The 16,531-nt window shown below is 33.9% G+C and overlaps 2 protein-coding genes across 3 annotated transcripts in view; one reads left to right on the forward strand and one right to left on the reverse strand.

The window, feature by feature from the left end:
* LOC127861942 (N-acetyltransferase ESCO2-like) overlaps window positions 1–2,242 on the reverse strand; it is a 42,902-nt gene extending 40,660 nt beyond the window's left edge. For both annotated transcript variants that reach the window (XM_052400698.1, XM_052400697.1), the window contains exon 1: window positions 2,089–2,242. The gene's annotated coding sequence lies outside the window, so the exon portion shown is untranslated. The remainder of the gene's footprint in view (window positions 1–2,088) is intronic.
* Window positions 2,196–16,531, forward strand: part of LOC127861952 (CXXC motif containing zinc binding protein-like) — a 33,345-nt gene continuing 19,009 nt past the window's right edge. Inside the window, exons 1-3 of the mRNA XM_052400727.1 lie at window positions 2,196–2,264; window positions 3,374–3,457; window positions 4,864–4,920. Coding sequence (XP_052256687.1) covers window positions 2,259–2,264; window positions 3,374–3,457; window positions 4,864–4,920 — 147 coding nt within the window. The 5' untranslated portion in view covers window positions 2,196–2,258. The remainder of the gene's footprint in view (window positions 2,265–3,373; window positions 3,458–4,863; window positions 4,921–16,531) is intronic.

The following is a 16,531-nucleotide window of genomic DNA, read 5'->3' on the forward strand; positions in this document are numbered from 1 at the left end:
ACGCACAGGGCTCTCACACTACTTTGGGGGAAGGGGTCCGCAGCCCTTAGGAGGGGGAATTTTCGCGGCGTTTCCCTTTTTGGGGGAATTTTTTACTTACTCTCTCATTATTTCATTTGTACATGTTTGCACTATATTCATTGCATTTTTCATAATTTAGTATGTTTGAAAAGATTAAATTGAAATAGAATTGAGATATAATAATCATGAAACACATCTTTCTATTAAAAAAAAAAAAAAAAAAAAAAAAAAATTTTATTTTTATTTTTAGGGGGAATTTTTCTCCCCAAAAGGGGAAAAAAGTATACTTTTCAGGTGGGGGACTGCCGCCGAAATTCGGCGGCAGATTTGATAGATTAAGGGCCCTGACGCAATTAATATTTTCCGAGTCCGAACGTTTTATTTTGTTCGTGTATGAACGCCAAATGTGAGACTTTTTTTCTGTTTTAACGTTTATACCCATCTTGGCTTTCACATAACCCGGATGAAAACTCGACTGGTTTCCGGTAATTAATTGACGAATCACCCTTCTCGCGCAAGACCGGAATCCAGTAAAATAGTCACATGATTAATACGATTAGTTGCCCGGTTTCCATGACGTAATTTAAGAGCTATATATAGAATCACTGGGATTCCCAGATTTGAGTGTTCGTCGGGAGAGAGAGAGAGAGAGATCGTTGTACATGGTACAAATAGGATAAGTGTCAACTTCCCAAAAGAAAGAAAAAAACATTTCTTTGAGGGTAAAATATTATATTTTGGTGAAAAATTATATTTTTGGAGGGGAAATGGTAGTTTTAGGGGGAAAATTCTGGTAGGGGAAGACGCCGATTATCGGCGTCACTTTCTTAGTAAAAAAAAACCCTGTAAATGACCAGACACATGTGGTTTATGCAGGGTATAGGTCCCTGGGTTTATGACACCCTGTTTTCTTAGTAATTGCCTTGACAGCATTCGATCATATCGAGATAATCTGTTGGTGATGAACAAAGGAGCAATTAAACACTGGGATAAAAATGCTGAAACAAAGAGTGTCAAAATTGGTGTGGACAATTAAATAAAAACAATTACATTTACATTACATTAAGAGGACTTAATTATTCTGTAACAAGGTAAGTTTTTACCAACATATAGGTTCAAATCAGTTTGTGTTGATTAAATAAAATCAATCTATTTGTTGTTTGATTTCGTCATTATTAATTTTGTGTTCGTTCATTGAAATCAATTTATTCTGAAAGAATTTCAATTTCCGAGTATTTTGTTGTTCTTAAAAAGGGTCGCGAATATGTGTCAAGTAGAGATTATTATGGTAACCTTATCACGATGCGGTTCATCAAATGCAAACAATAGCGAAATGGTCGCAGTTTTGACGGCCAAAATTTAAGCATGCACAAACGTGACGTCATTATCGGAATCCCCGAAACCTCCTATGGATAGCTCCACTATATATATTTCATATATAATAGTCAAGCTAAAAAGTTGTCGCGGCTGAATTATAGTCCCAAGGGGTGGGCACATAGTAATATAAAAAGTTGTTGCTGCTGAATTATAGTCCCAAGGGGGGCACTTAGCCGCCTTTGGCTTTGAATTATTGTGAGGGGGCAGATATCCGCCTACTTAATTCCGACGGGGGGGCGAGCACTTATCCGCCCCTGCAAATTTGACGAGAGGGCACCTCTCCGCCCAATTAAAATTAGGGGGCACCTCTCCGGATACCTTATTACGAAAAACCATATATGTAACTGTTGTCAGTGTCACAACAAAAACAAAACAGCGAGTGTTTATTTCCAGTTTATTTGAGAGTGGGACCGGGCCGTTTGGAATAAGACACATTCGGTGAGAAGATATCACAAACCGATGCGAGTATTTGTGACTCTATGATTCGTTGTTGTTCGACACTTATTTGGTATAAAAAAATTGTTTCAATTGGTTTGATGATTGGAAATTCCAGTCCAGTTCTTCCTCGAAATTTCCATTTATGTAAAAAGTCCCAATTGTGTACATATTTGTTGTGATATTGATCGTATTCATCACTTTACATATCATAAGTACTAAAGGGTAATACTAAAACGCAATTTTATATCATACCTTCGTGTGTTAGTTCCTTTTCGACGCTTTTAATTCTCCTTTTCAATTTCCCGCAATATTGGGTTTCATTTTCCCGCCATATTATGTAGAAATTTATTCGTGATACGATTGGTTGAAATCTGTGAGAGACGTTTTCATGGATAATTTTGAGACTCAACACCGTAAACAAGATGGTGGTTAGTCGACTATGTTATGGACATAACTATTTGAGATTGCCAAATCCAGATCAATGTCTCATTCTTTTTATATTATCCAAATAAATAAACATACACGTGTTTTTGTATTCCCATGAAGCCTTTAAAATTAAATGAACGATCAAATGATAATACAAACAATATCTAATTGAACAATATTTCGGATATACAAATCGGACATCACAAAAGAACGTTACATGCAATAAAGTCAGGATGTTAATTTTAACATGTAACCTTTTGTATTTTGCATCAAAAATTTTAGTTTTTGTTGATTCGTCAGCGGCTCAACATTTATGTTGGTCAGATTGTCAAGGACAAGCAATTTCTGTCCCATTTGCACAATTTTCCCAATCCAAAAGACTTTCGCTTCTTCCCCAAATAGTAAATAAAACAAGGTTGATAGAGAAATTAGGTCACTTTCTTGCGTAGAACCAGTACTTGATGTCTGATTAGAAGATCTATCTAAAGAAACTTTAGCGTACAGTTTATATAGTATTGACAGAAAGTCGTGCCAGTCAAAAAACATAAATAGGGACAGTTATGGTAGCCAGAACTATAGAAGATCTTGAGAACATTCTCCAACTCAGGACAGACCTCCTCATGATGGCTCATAAATAGGCAGACACTGCAAGCTCTGAGAAATAATTTGATGTGATAAAAATTCATTTAAAATTTCACATGTCTTTCTGGTCATCTTATGAGGTCACTGACCAAAGTATATAACTCCAGTCTGTTATTTAGGTAGCATTATGCCCATTTTGTTGTTGTCAGTAAATGCAGATAAAAGCCTGAAAATGCAGGTTAACTTTTTCATTTATAAATAAATTCATTTTATCTCTTTATCTAAATTATTATTCTCTTTGTGTATTTATTATGAAGTCAAGCTTAGGTTAAATAAATAAAACTATACTACATGTAATAGTTATAGACTGACAGTAAGGTGTACCTTTTGTAAATGTGCCTTTACGTTTTTCCTAACCAAGCTGTGCATAATTGTTAAATCTTTGAACACATATTGAAGAACTTAACAATTCTAATGTACTGAAATTTGTATAGAGGAAAATGATTAAAAGTATCTTATTTTGTTGTAGAAAATCGGTTTGCAATTCAAGGCCAATTTGGAGAATCTTACAAACTTGAAGCCAGAAGGTGAAGATTTCCGCTGGTACATTAAAGTAAGTTTTTAATTTGTCCAATGTATATATGACAGTGAAAGAAGCTAGATGCTCAGTCATAACAAAAAATGATAATCACAATTGATATTGATGGCATTTTTATTGTTAAGTTATTCAACACAACTGTAGGCTATTTTTTTTATGAAGAATATATTTTGTGCATTGCTAGCAAGAATTAATTAAAAGGTTGTGATGTCAGTTACACTATGCAGTAACATTTTCCATTAGTGTTATTGGTAATACAATCCCAATCAGATTGGCTATTTTATTTCCTTTAAATTAACAGAAATCTAAAATTTATAATTTATTGTTTATAATTTTCGCAATTAACCATAAAAGTCATTTATAGGCAGGTGTGAGGCTCAGAGAATACCTGTACATTCATAGTTATCTACTTTAGTATGCTCTGAATGGAACCATTGAAATTAATTTTTATAGAGAGTGTTGTTTATATAGGAAAAATAAAATAATAGTTATTTTCTTACTCTGATCACAAAAATACAAACAGAAGAATTATTCATACACAGTGTTTTTTCCCTTCTTATCTGGAGCCATTAAAGGGACACATTCTGAATGGGAAAAAATATGTTATTTTTCCAAATGGGACCTAAGTTTCAAAAATAAAAGGTATTAAATAAATGTCAATTTTGAGTTTTTCTCCAATCGAGTTTCATAAGTTGAATCTTAGTAAATGTAAAATGAACACAATTTGTATTCTAAATTTTATAGTATTTGTTAGCAAAATAATTACACTATAATTTCCCAATTTTAGTCCAAACTGAGTGATTTTTCTCAAACCAAAAGAACTCTGCCCCATCCCCAAAATGATTAAAAACACTGATACATGCCTTCACAACCAGAAGTGTCAATACATACATGTCTTCACAACCAGAAGTGTCAATACATACATGTCTTCACAACCAGAAGTGTCAATACATATATTGTATTCTGGTAATACTGTCTAAAGTTGATTTATTCTGTTAACATAAGCATTTATGTAAGTTTAATTTCCAAACTGAAGCAAATGTGATTGGTATAGCAATTAAACAATTGTTGTAAATTTGCATTCACGAACATGACCATGTACTCAATTTTGTTGGCATTCAGCTGTCCCGCTGCACAAGATCATGGCATTAAATGTAAGTCAAAACCCACTAAAGACAGCTTTTGCTGAAACAAAAATGGCATTGTATTTCCAAATATTATTTTACAGCGACAAGGAATTGGAAGTGTTTATATTGCTTTTATGAAATATTGATTCCAAAATTTGATGAAGTACGGTTTATTGGAAAAGATGATTTATTACTAAGTTTAAATGCAATACTCATATAATATCTGATGTTGATTTTTTTGTTTGGTAAGATTTTATCCTATTGTTGTATTGTGGATGTTGTTTGTCACTCTAGTTGAAGTGTGTCAATTGTGGGGAGGAGACAAGTGAGTTCCAGTACCTCACTTTGACCGTAAGTACCGTAGTTTTACAAACAATACATTTTCTTTGAATTGAGGTAGGTACACAATACTGCACATAATATTTGTCTTTATTCGACACAGGATAGGCTCTGCCTACAAATGAGTGTTGTTGAACAAATTTTGTGGGAAAGTCAAAAATTGAAATTAATGGATATATATATATATGTGTACTTTCTGGCCTAGTAGGTAGTCATTATTTTAAAGCTAAGTACACAATTCAAATATTGTTGCATATTCATTATAACGCATTGATCATTCTAAGTATTGGATTATAAAAGAAATTGTGAAACCATTATAATTGTGTGCTTACAATAAAAGGAAAAAAATGAGTAAGAAACACCAACATAAACATAAATTGATTTATACATTTGAGCAAAGTTTCTCAGATATAATCACTTAATTTTTAAATGCATTTCTGTTGTTTTGATAGTGTTTTCACAAGTCTCTAAATGATACTTGTGGCTACTGATTAAATTGATTGTAATTGTGTATCCCTGGTGAACATATGATTGACGACTGCCTCGGTTAGTGTTTTTCCCAGGCCATTTTAGCGTGGCGAAAAGCCACGCCGCCCTCCCGGATCGCCACGCTGCCCTTTTTAAAGGCAAATTTCGCCACGCGCCCTTTTTTTCAAAGGCAAATTTCGCCACGAAATTTGCCTTACGATCTAACTTGGTCCGCAAAATCAGCTTCCTTGATTGTCTGTGACGCTCCGACTGTGCTTGATTTACTCGAGAGGCGTCAACGTCTAATCGACTATATTTAATTGAGCAGATTTAATCTATAACAGTGCTCGATTAGGTCTTACTGGCTGCCCCAAAGCTGTGAATTAGTCATGCGTGAATAACCCCGTGTCAGTATCAATCGATAATGCCGGAGGCTATGTTATACCAAGCGCACTTTTCGCTCGGCAATGTGTACTCCTCCACGATATAATCATTACTTCGGAGACATTTGATGAAAAACTCGATGTTATTCTTGTGGCAATTGTGCTTTGCATGCATTATTCAGTTATATCAAAACATATTTTTTTACGCATAATTACTTTTAAATTCACAAACAAATTTATTCTTTATCGATTTCGTCTTTAAGATAATTAGATCTAATTATTGAAATAATTACCGAGACGTATACCAATTTAACAAAATACTAATCGCGTATACGATTTAACGTTGCTATGTATGGAAACGTATATGGTACACCCTGATACTGTGATGATGTCAACATTCTTTGACGGCATGATATGAAAAAGGTGCCATGTCGTCAAAAAGAACTCATCATGTCGACTAAAACAACGATTGCAAGTCATTTTCAAAAGAGCATGACGCCTAAAATTATGTTGATTTGTCGATATAAGATATGTTGTCAAGACGTAAACAATCCGCATGTTGGAATAAGAGCCTACATTTCTGACAATATTATATCCTTTAGCCGTTTTGTAAATTTAACTATTTCTGTGTTGTTTACTGTATGACGGCATATATCTTGATGACTTGCAAGTAACAAAATGTTGACATGGCGATATAACTGAAGGAGTCGATATATTTTATGTGGACAAATAGTGTTGTTTAAAAATTATGGAATCGTATATGGTACCCAAATAATTTGGTTATGCCGAATTAGTTTATATCGACTTACTGTGAAATAACATGGTATGTCTTCATAGTTTTGGGTTTCAAAATCTGTGTTAGGGTTTCAAAAAATGCTCATAACTGCTATGTCGCTTCAGATGTAACAATCATATTTGGTAAGCATGTGTATATAGACAAGACCTTACCATACGCACATAATGTTTGACCCCTTTTACCTTGACCTTGAACTTAGAGTCCGCGTTTAGGATTCAAAATCAGCGTTCAGGTTTCGAAAAATGCTCATAACTTCTATCAAAGCATTTTTTCGGGGGCATATGTCATCCTATGAAAACAGCTCTTCTTTATTCAACTTTAACCATTTCTATAACTCTCAAAACATTTAAATGAAAGTACAAAACCCTGTTATTCATGTCAATGTAATCATTTTGATTCTATGAGTTATTGCCCATAATGTTTGTATGTCTGCACTCAGCAGTCACTAATTGAATTTGTATAAAAAATATAGAAGTACCAAGATGCGCGTACGGTCACATATGTATATATGGTAATGCATACGTACGTACGTACGTTCTAATTGAATTTGTATTAAAAAATATAGAAGTATACATACATACGCACGCACGAAGCCCGCCCGCCCGCCCGCGCGCACGCACGCACGCAGGCACGCACGCAGGCACGCACGCACGCACGCACGCACGCACGCACGCACGCACGCACGCACACACACACACACACACACACACACACACACACACACACGCACGCACACACACACACACACACACACACACATACATACATACATACATACATACATACATACATACATCCATACTATTGGTCCTTTCAATGCCTATGTCAACAAATTGGCTGCCCAGTGTTTAGCTCACATAAGCACTTAAGTGCTCATGGTAATATTTGATCGACCTGTGTCCGTCGTGAAACTTTGCCTTGTGAACACTAGAGACCGCATTTCTTGTCCGATCTTCATGAATCTTTGTCAGGGCATTTATTCAAATCATACCTCAACCGAGTTCTAAACTGGTCATGTGGGGTCGGAAACAAGGTCAGTTGGTCAAAAAAATAAAGACCTTGTGAATACTCTAGAAGTCACTTTTACTTTGCTAAAAGGTTTGTGTAAATGATATGTCGCTTCTTGAGTTGGAAAATGGTTCTGGTATGTTGAAAAACATGGCCGCCAGGGGGGCGGGGCAGTTTTCCGGACATGGCTATAAAGTTACATTGTTAGTCACATTTTTCCCTATCATGAAACTTGGTCAGAATTTGGTTTTATTGATTTCATGGATGAGTTCGAAAATGGTCAAGATCGGTGGGAAAAATGGCTTTTAGGGGTGGGGCAGTTTTCTCTATATGTATAGTTTGTTTGAAACTGGTTCTGGCTGTCAAAAAACATGGCCAGCATGAGGTCATTTTCCATATATTTTATGTAGTAAAAGAAGCTTGTGAACACCCTTAAAGACTCTTTTTTGCAAATCATTATGAAACTTTTTTCCTTTTTTTTCCAGTGTGTATATGTATACATACGTTGCAACGCTTTATAATTTTTAGGTTTTCAAATCGTCAAAAGATACATCTAATAGCTATATTGGACTATGGTAAATGTTCAGTAATACTGTTACCTCACAAATTTCAACACTAAAACGAAATTTGCGAATCTGAAACAACTTTTTTCAATTTTATCAATTTACCAAACCGTGAAAAGATCCCTTTAATGATGCACATATTTTTTAGTGTGTATAGATAACCCATGCTGTATAAATGATGTAAACATTTTAATAACAGATGCAAATTCAATAATCCTCGCGTTTAATATCTATGTCTGTGATAAAATGGTATTAGAAAGTTCCCATTCTCTATCAAAGGATTCTTAATTGTTTTTTGTAATTGAAATTTTTCTCAAGTTATCATATTCATATTTGAGGTATTTCTTGGCTCCTGCTATGCTTGGAATGATTTTTTTTGTTTAACACTTGTATTAGAATAGCTTTAAAAATAAAAATTACATTATTTATGGTACTAGAAGACTTCGTTAAATATCCAAAAGAAAAATTGTCTTATCAATAAATGGAAAGGATTATCCGGGTAGCATTTCGCCAATAATTGTTTTAGATATCTGACATTCCCAGAATAAATGTTCTAAAGTTTCATCACTTTGTTTGCATAAAGAACATAATGGATCATTAGTAATTTTCATTTTATTTAAGAGACTATTTGTTCCAAGTATTCTGTGAGTTATTCTATATTGGAACCACTGCACTTTTACGTCATTGGTTATTAAAATGGTAGCTAAAATATGCAATTCCATTCTTTTTTATTACCTCTGGCATTAAGTTAAGTACACCATTTTGCTTTTTCTGATGGTTGTTCATTATTTTTATTTATAATGATTAATAGTCTTTTTGCTCCAGATTCTTTTTTCAGTAAAAGTTGTAATAAAGGGGGCAAAAAGGGTTTTATAATTTGTTGGGTGGGACAAGATTCATTTTTCTTTCAAAAACTCATCTATTGCTTTTTTACCCCTGTATAATGAATGGAATTTATGGTCAAATTATACATTCTATTTATTTCATCTATAGGAATAAAGGTTCCATTTTTAAATATATCCCCTATACAATGAATTCCAGCATCAAACCATGACCTATTGAAAATACTTTTATTTCCTATTAATATGTTTGGATTGTAGAAAAGTGGATAATAGAGAAACTCTTCTGTGTTTAAATCCAATTTATTACAATAAAGTGAGAAGCTTTTTAAAACATCTACCCAAAAAGGATTTCAAAATCTATTAGCTGTATTTAAAGCGTAATGATAACTGCAATTAAAGAGTTTATACTTATCAAAATACAGTTTTTTGATGTCTATCCAATTTCCACTAAAGGGTTGAAGTTTTTGTAGCCAGCGAAGTTTCAATGCTGGAATAAATGCATCCAAAATGATCATTTTTAAACCTCCTTCATTATGTTCTTTAACTATTTGTGTGAACTTTATTTTACTATGCCCATCCCAAGTAAAACTGAGAATAGAAGATTTTATTGAATTTAATATGGTAATGGGTGGGTTGGGCAATGATATGAACAGGTGATTGAATAATGACGCAATAAGTGTTTTTATAATCACAATTTTGCTAATGTGTTAAAATTCTTCTTTTCCAATTTTTCAGAATGTTTTCCATTTTAACAATTTTTTCATCGTAATTTAATTGTTAACATTTTTGACGGGTCTACATGGAAATGTATTCCAAGCATTTTAAAGCTTTGTTGCATCCAATTGAGTTTCCATTTGGTTTTTATGGTATATGAACTATATTTGTTCTTGCCGATCGATACAACATTTGTTTTATCAAAATTAACATAAAGGCCTGAAATATATGCAAAATTATGTATAACAGTAAGTGTCCCATTTAGGGATTGTTCGGTACCGTCTTATAAAATAGTAGTATCATCAGCAAACAGCGAGAATTTATGTTCAGTTCCCAGAATGGTTATACCTTTTATATTATTGTTATTTCTCAATACAAGTGACAAAACTTCGGCACAGAGGATAAAAATGTAACATGAGAGGGGATCTCCTTGCCTGCAGCCCCTTTCAATAGGGGTAAGTTAGATAAGTACCCACACTGAGAAACGGCTGATTTAGAATCTTTATATAAAAACTCAAACCAACGTTTTATGTCAGGACCAAAATTAAAGAAAGAAAGTGTACTTTGTACAAAGGAACAGGCAAATAATCGTACGCCTTTTCAAAATCAATTAGGAGAAGTTAGCCTGGGATCTCGTTTTCTTCAGTATAGTGCATAATGTCATAAATTTACCTAGTATTTTTCCCCTATGTATCTCCCTTTAATAAAACCCGTCTGGTGGTTATGAATTAACTTGTCAATAAATAATTTAAATCGGTTAGCTATTACTCCAGAGGCAATTTTATAAACAGTATTTAATAGAGTAATTCGACGCAATTTTTTTTATATAAAGCCAAGATTTTTCACCCGTTGGAATACAGGTTATGATACCTTGAGTTTGTGTTATAGATAAATGACCACACTTATAAGCTTCATTTAAGGATCTGACAATAAAAGTACCATTTTTTTCCAAAACATTTTATAAAATTCTGCACTGAAGCCAGAACTGCCAGGGCTTTTATTATTTGACATCTTTTTTAAAACAGTTGAAGCTTCCTCTAAAGTTATAATACCTTCATCTTCATATCTTCATTTTTAGTTAATATATTGATGTTGTTATTGCATTATATTTTTCAAGGCTACAAAAATATCTTGCCGGCTTTTCACCCTGTAAAGTCCACTGAAATTTAGATCTTAGCATGTATCCTTTTAAATGTGTGCTCTGAATATTTTTTATTTCAGTATACAAATTTTCAAGTCCTTGAGAGTTTTCATCTCGGAAGTTTCAACTCTTTAATTCTTGTTAATAATTTGCTTTCTATAAGTTTTGTTTCTCTTTTTTATAAGACCCATATGAAATAGATTTGCCCCTTAATTCCATAAGCAGGGTTTCTAGTAAAAGTTGATCACTTGTCGTAAATTGTAATTCACTGTCGGGAATATCGTTTATATTTTGATAATTATAAATGGGTAGTGCGTATTGAAGTTTAATATCATCATTTTTTTGTTGATTTCCTGTACATACATAATGTCTGACAGTAAAGAATTATTATGTTTCCAAAGACCTGGTTTATGAGGAAAGTTACTAAAGGTTAAGTTTAAAGTAATTATCGAGTGGTGCAAGAAATCTAAAGTTATTAAAAATAGATCCAGCCTAGCCTGTTGTATCGGATTTTATATTTACCAGGTAACAATATTTGTATAAATAAAGTTTAAAAAATATATTATACATTAAGATGGGATAATAATATGAACATTTTTTTTTATAAATTGTCAGTAGCAAAGAGGTTTCTCTACATGGTCAAAAACGAAAAATTGAGAACGCTTCCCGCGAAATCAAAAAAGGAAGCATTATCAAAAATGTACAATAATAGAAATAATACTTTCATATAATTGAACAAGCATTTAAAAAAGTTTATATGTTATAAAGGTAGATCATACCCTCTAATTCCTACTTATGTACTCTTCTTATATGAAGAAGAATATCTTGGGGAGAAAAGGTGTTATTTTAATCTTTGTACCTTGGTTTCAGTTTTTTTAAACTTGAAAGTGGATACAACAAGGTACATGTAAGGAAAAACTCACTAAGAATAATATATTGTAATTATTCATAAGTAATCATCAGGTGTAAGATGTACTCAAAATTATTGAAAAACAGAAACTAAACTAAAGAAGCTAGCGACAAGGCGTGTGTGTGTGTTTGTGTGTGTGCGCGCGCGCGTGCGTGTGTGTGTGTGCGCACGTGTGCGTGCATCTGTGCACGTGCGTTGGTGTGTGAGTTCGCGTGCGTATGTGTAAAGTGTGTGTTTGTAAAATGTTTACAGCTTATGTGTTTCGAGTCGTTAGTACTCGATTTACACTGTAACCAAAAAAAGGGGACTGTGTCATATAACAATAACAACAACAAGAAAAACAACACCATGGCACCTGTCGACTTAACGAAGCTACAATACTACTCGGTCCGTACTAATATGCATACATAAACAAACGACTTATGTTTTACAAATATAATATTGTACAATGGCATATTATGGGTAATTGTTTTATCACGCTATATTCCTCATTAGTATATCTAGGCCTCTAAATGAGCAAATATAAAAACATATATTACTACTACTTGCATGTGTGCGTGTGGATGGGTGTGTAAGTGTGTGTGTGTGCGCGCGCGCGCAAGCGTGTGTGTGTGTGTGTTTGTACATGCGTGCGTACGTTGCGTGTGTGAACTTACACCGTATGAGATTGTGTCTTATAACAATAGAGATAGATTAAGATCGATTATATAAGTATGATATGCTTAAAAAGTGCGTATCCTTATCGAATTAGAGAGAGAAAAAAAAGTACTTAAATTAGGAAATTACAAACAATAAAAAACCAAGAGAACAACAGGATCAAAAAACACACAACACAGATATTAGGGTGGTCTAGTTACAATGTCATGATTAAACTGGTTTGCACACGTATTACAAATACGTGAATGTAGACTGTTAATGATATGATATAACACACAAAAAAAAACACCGTCAGTTCTAACCCTATGTTACCGGCGTCGATTTGTGCTAGCTGAAACCCTGCTGGCGTACGATAGTGAAGCTACCGCCTTCGGCCATGGTTTGTTGAGCCACGTCGGAAAATGTTCGTAATCGATTATTTCAGAGCGCTCTTTACCTCTGAAGCGTGCATACAGCTTCCCATCGAATGACCACGCTCGCTCCACCGTCTCGGGGTCCTTATGCCTAACGGACGCTAGAACTTCAGCGTTCAATTTTGTCAGGTCTTCATTCAAGAAAATACCGGAACCTTTGAGTAGCTTTGCATTTCGCATTACATCCGATTTTGATTTTGCGCCGTATGAACCTGACGATAACCGGTCGGATCTTCTCTCGGTGATATTTCCCTATCCTATGCGCTATGTCTATATCCTCCTTTTCAACGCGCAGACCAAGCTTGGAACTTAAAAGGGACGACACCTGTTAAGTCAACGCTATTGAGGACTGAAATTATTCGTCTTCTTGTAGACCATAATTCGCAAATTTTTTCTACGGCTATACTGCTCGTGCTCATTTAAAATTTCTGCAGTACGCTTTTCTGAGTCATTCAGCTTTGTTTTCAGGTCTTGTAGCTCTTTGTCTTTGCTGTTTATTTGACAATGTAACGATTCAATTTCCTTTGTCTGGTCGAATATGTTGCATTCAATGATTTCCAACCTTTTGCCGACTGAACTCAAAAATTTATATTTGACTTAATCAAACGTTTCCTTAATTATGGTACGAATAATGGAGGTGTCATCTTTCGTAAGGACTGTAGACAACTTGGAACTCATCTCTTCGAGCCGTGATTCTATTGAGCGAATTGATAAACGTCCATAGATTGTTGCTTGAGACTTTCGTGTTCAATGTTTTTCTTTTTCTAGTCTTTCTTGGACTTCTGCCCCTTTAAACTTTCGAATATAGACGAGTCTAATGAGCTATTGTCTGTTAACTCGCTCGCAGTAGATGAATGCTGGCGTTTGTTCATGATTTCACAACTAACACGGGATTAACGGGACAGTATTCACAATAAACCCTTAAACGCTCTTGTTCACTTTAGCTACTGTCACGGTGAACTATTAACATGTTTATTGATGCGTCACGGAGGCGCCAGACAATGACAATCACAATCACAATCACAATGACCTTATGCGTGTATACACATATAATGTCAATATCCAGAGTCTTTCTCACACCCCACCCGTCGATAGAAACATACAAAAGCTTGAGGAAAGGCCTTCTAAAAGTCACAAACCTCGTTTTATTTTTTTACATGTCACATCCTGTTCAATAAACTTCACATCACTCACAAATGTTATTTGTGTGCCTCACGCGCGTTTTTTTTTTTTAGTTTTTAGAATTACATTTTAAATTGATGCTCACTCAAAACCGGAAGCGGATTGTCTTCATTATGAAACTTAGTCAGAAAATTGGTATTATTGTTTTTTTCAGACAAGTTCGAAATTGGTACTGATAGGTGGGGCAAAAATGGCCGCCATGGGGTGGAGCAGTTTTCTCTTTACGTTTATAATGTAAACATGTAAAAACTCTAGAAGTTGCATTTTTATCCCAATCTTCATGAACTTTGGTCAAAGCGTATGTTTCCTTGATACTTTTGTATTGTAAAATGGTTCTTGTCAATCAGTATTAAAAACCAGGTCGGGTAATTTTCTATATATGCTCATATTAAATACTTGGGAAGATCTTAACCTCGACTTGAAGTCAGCCTTTGTTATATAAATGTTCTGAATTATTTGCACACGAGTTTAACTCGTCTTTAATTTCATCTCATTCCCTCAGGTGTGCGACCCAGTGCCTCTTAGCCCTCTTATGTGTGTTACTTGTTTTTGTTGTTTAAGGACATATCACTTTCTGAAATAGTCAGAAGTGGTTAGAGTAATGTCAAATAATAATTCCTCATATTAGCATTCTATATTAAGTTTGAACCAATATGCAGAACTAAAATATCATATACTTCAGTGATACATGAACCAGTTCTAATGAAATCTTTCAAAAAGAGTAAATAATCACATGATTTCACCTTATAAACCACTTTCTTCTTGTGCGTTGTAAGTCCTTATTTATTTATTTTTGTCTATAAATCCATTGACACCAGCTGGAACCTACACTACTGTAGAAGATAATGTTAGAGTATAATTAAATATAACACACTAAAAACACTGAAAAACAAGATCATTTTTTGTAAGAAAAAAATGTAAACAACTTGAGACTAAAAATAGTTGGGAAAAGTATGGATGACCAGGATGACAAATATAAATTTGATTGAAACTTTTGGAAACAGTGTAAAATATCACTTTAACAAACACATTGATATATCATTATCTTTATAGTATTAACATACGCTATAAAATTAAAGGGTTTTTATTAACATGTTTCCAATATTTATGTATCTTTCATTTTTAAATTATCGTTTCTGGCCCACCATACTTTTTAATTTCCTCAAACACTATAGTGGTGGGACATATTGTTTTTGCGCTGTCTGTTGGTTTGTTTGTTTGCGTCAAACTTTAACATTTGCCATGACTTTTGCAATATTGAAGATAGCAACTTGATATTTGGCATGCATGTGTATCTCATGAAGCTGCACATTTTGAGCGGTGAAAGGTCAAGGTCATCCTTCAAGGTCAAAGGTCAAATATATAGCTTCAAAGCGGCGCAGAAGGGGACATAGTGTTTCTGACAAACACATTTTTGCTCAAGTGTACTATTCTTTTACTCTAGTTGTAAATTTTTTCTTGCACAAAGGTATCCGTATTTCAGTGTTTCTAGTGTGTAATATTTAATAATACTCTAACATTATCTACTACAGTAGTGTAGGTTCCAGCTGGTGTCAACGGATTTATGAGCAAAATAAGAAAATAAGGACTTCCAAAGCCCAAGAAGAAAGTGGTTTATAAGGTGAAAACATGTTATTATATACTCTTTTTGAAAGATAACATTAGAACTGGTTCATGTATCACTGAAGCATATGTTATTTTAATTGTGCACATTGTTCCAAACTTCATAATACAATGTTAATATAAGGAATTATTGTTTTACATTACCCCACTCACTTCTGACCTTTTCAGAAAGTGATATGTCCTTAACTTTGTTTTCATTTGTCTTACGTTTTCTGAATAAATACTGAAGAACAGTTTGAAACTCATTACCTGTTATGTTGTTTTATAAATCATCTTTTTAAATTTGATATTTAGAATTAGAGATTTATAATTTAAATTATCAGCTTCTATGCGAAGATTTGAAGGTCAACTTTTGTTAAATCTGAATAAAGTTTTTATTGAATCGTATTTTAATGCTCACCATTATGTATCTGCTTGATACTTCACTGCAGCTATACAAGTGTTATCTTGAACGCGCTTTCCGGTCTTATAAATGTCAGATGTTTAGTTATCTCTAGTTGAAAATGTGCATGTTTTGTGTTAGGAACTAATTTGCATATAGCCGAATTAAATACCAAAACTAACCTACTTACATCGATGAAGCGAAGAAAAGAGCGTTTCAATTCATTCGTCATATGTTTTCAATGGTTTGGCTTAAAGACAATATAATTTGGGATATATATTCGTGCATGAATTTAGTAGGCGCCCCTTTTACAATACGCAGTTTTGACTGTGTGCATGTCGCACATGGCATAATTAAACCAAGTTGTCCCACGCTCGATTTCCTCATGCGCTTCATGGATGCAACTCGCTTCATTGAATATTAAAGCCCAGTCAAATGATATATTATAGCCAATCAGAATAATGTACACTAGTGAAACATAGGGCAATTGTAATTATGTAATAAACTGCAAGAAAAATAAAATGTTATTAAAGTCAATCGT

This window comes from Dreissena polymorpha, chromosome 16 (genome assembly GCF_020536995.1).
Source record: "Dreissena polymorpha isolate Duluth1 chromosome 16, UMN_Dpol_1.0, whole genome shotgun sequence".
NCBI classification, from domain to species: domain Eukaryota; kingdom Metazoa; phylum Mollusca; class Bivalvia; order Myida; family Dreissenidae; genus Dreissena; species Dreissena polymorpha.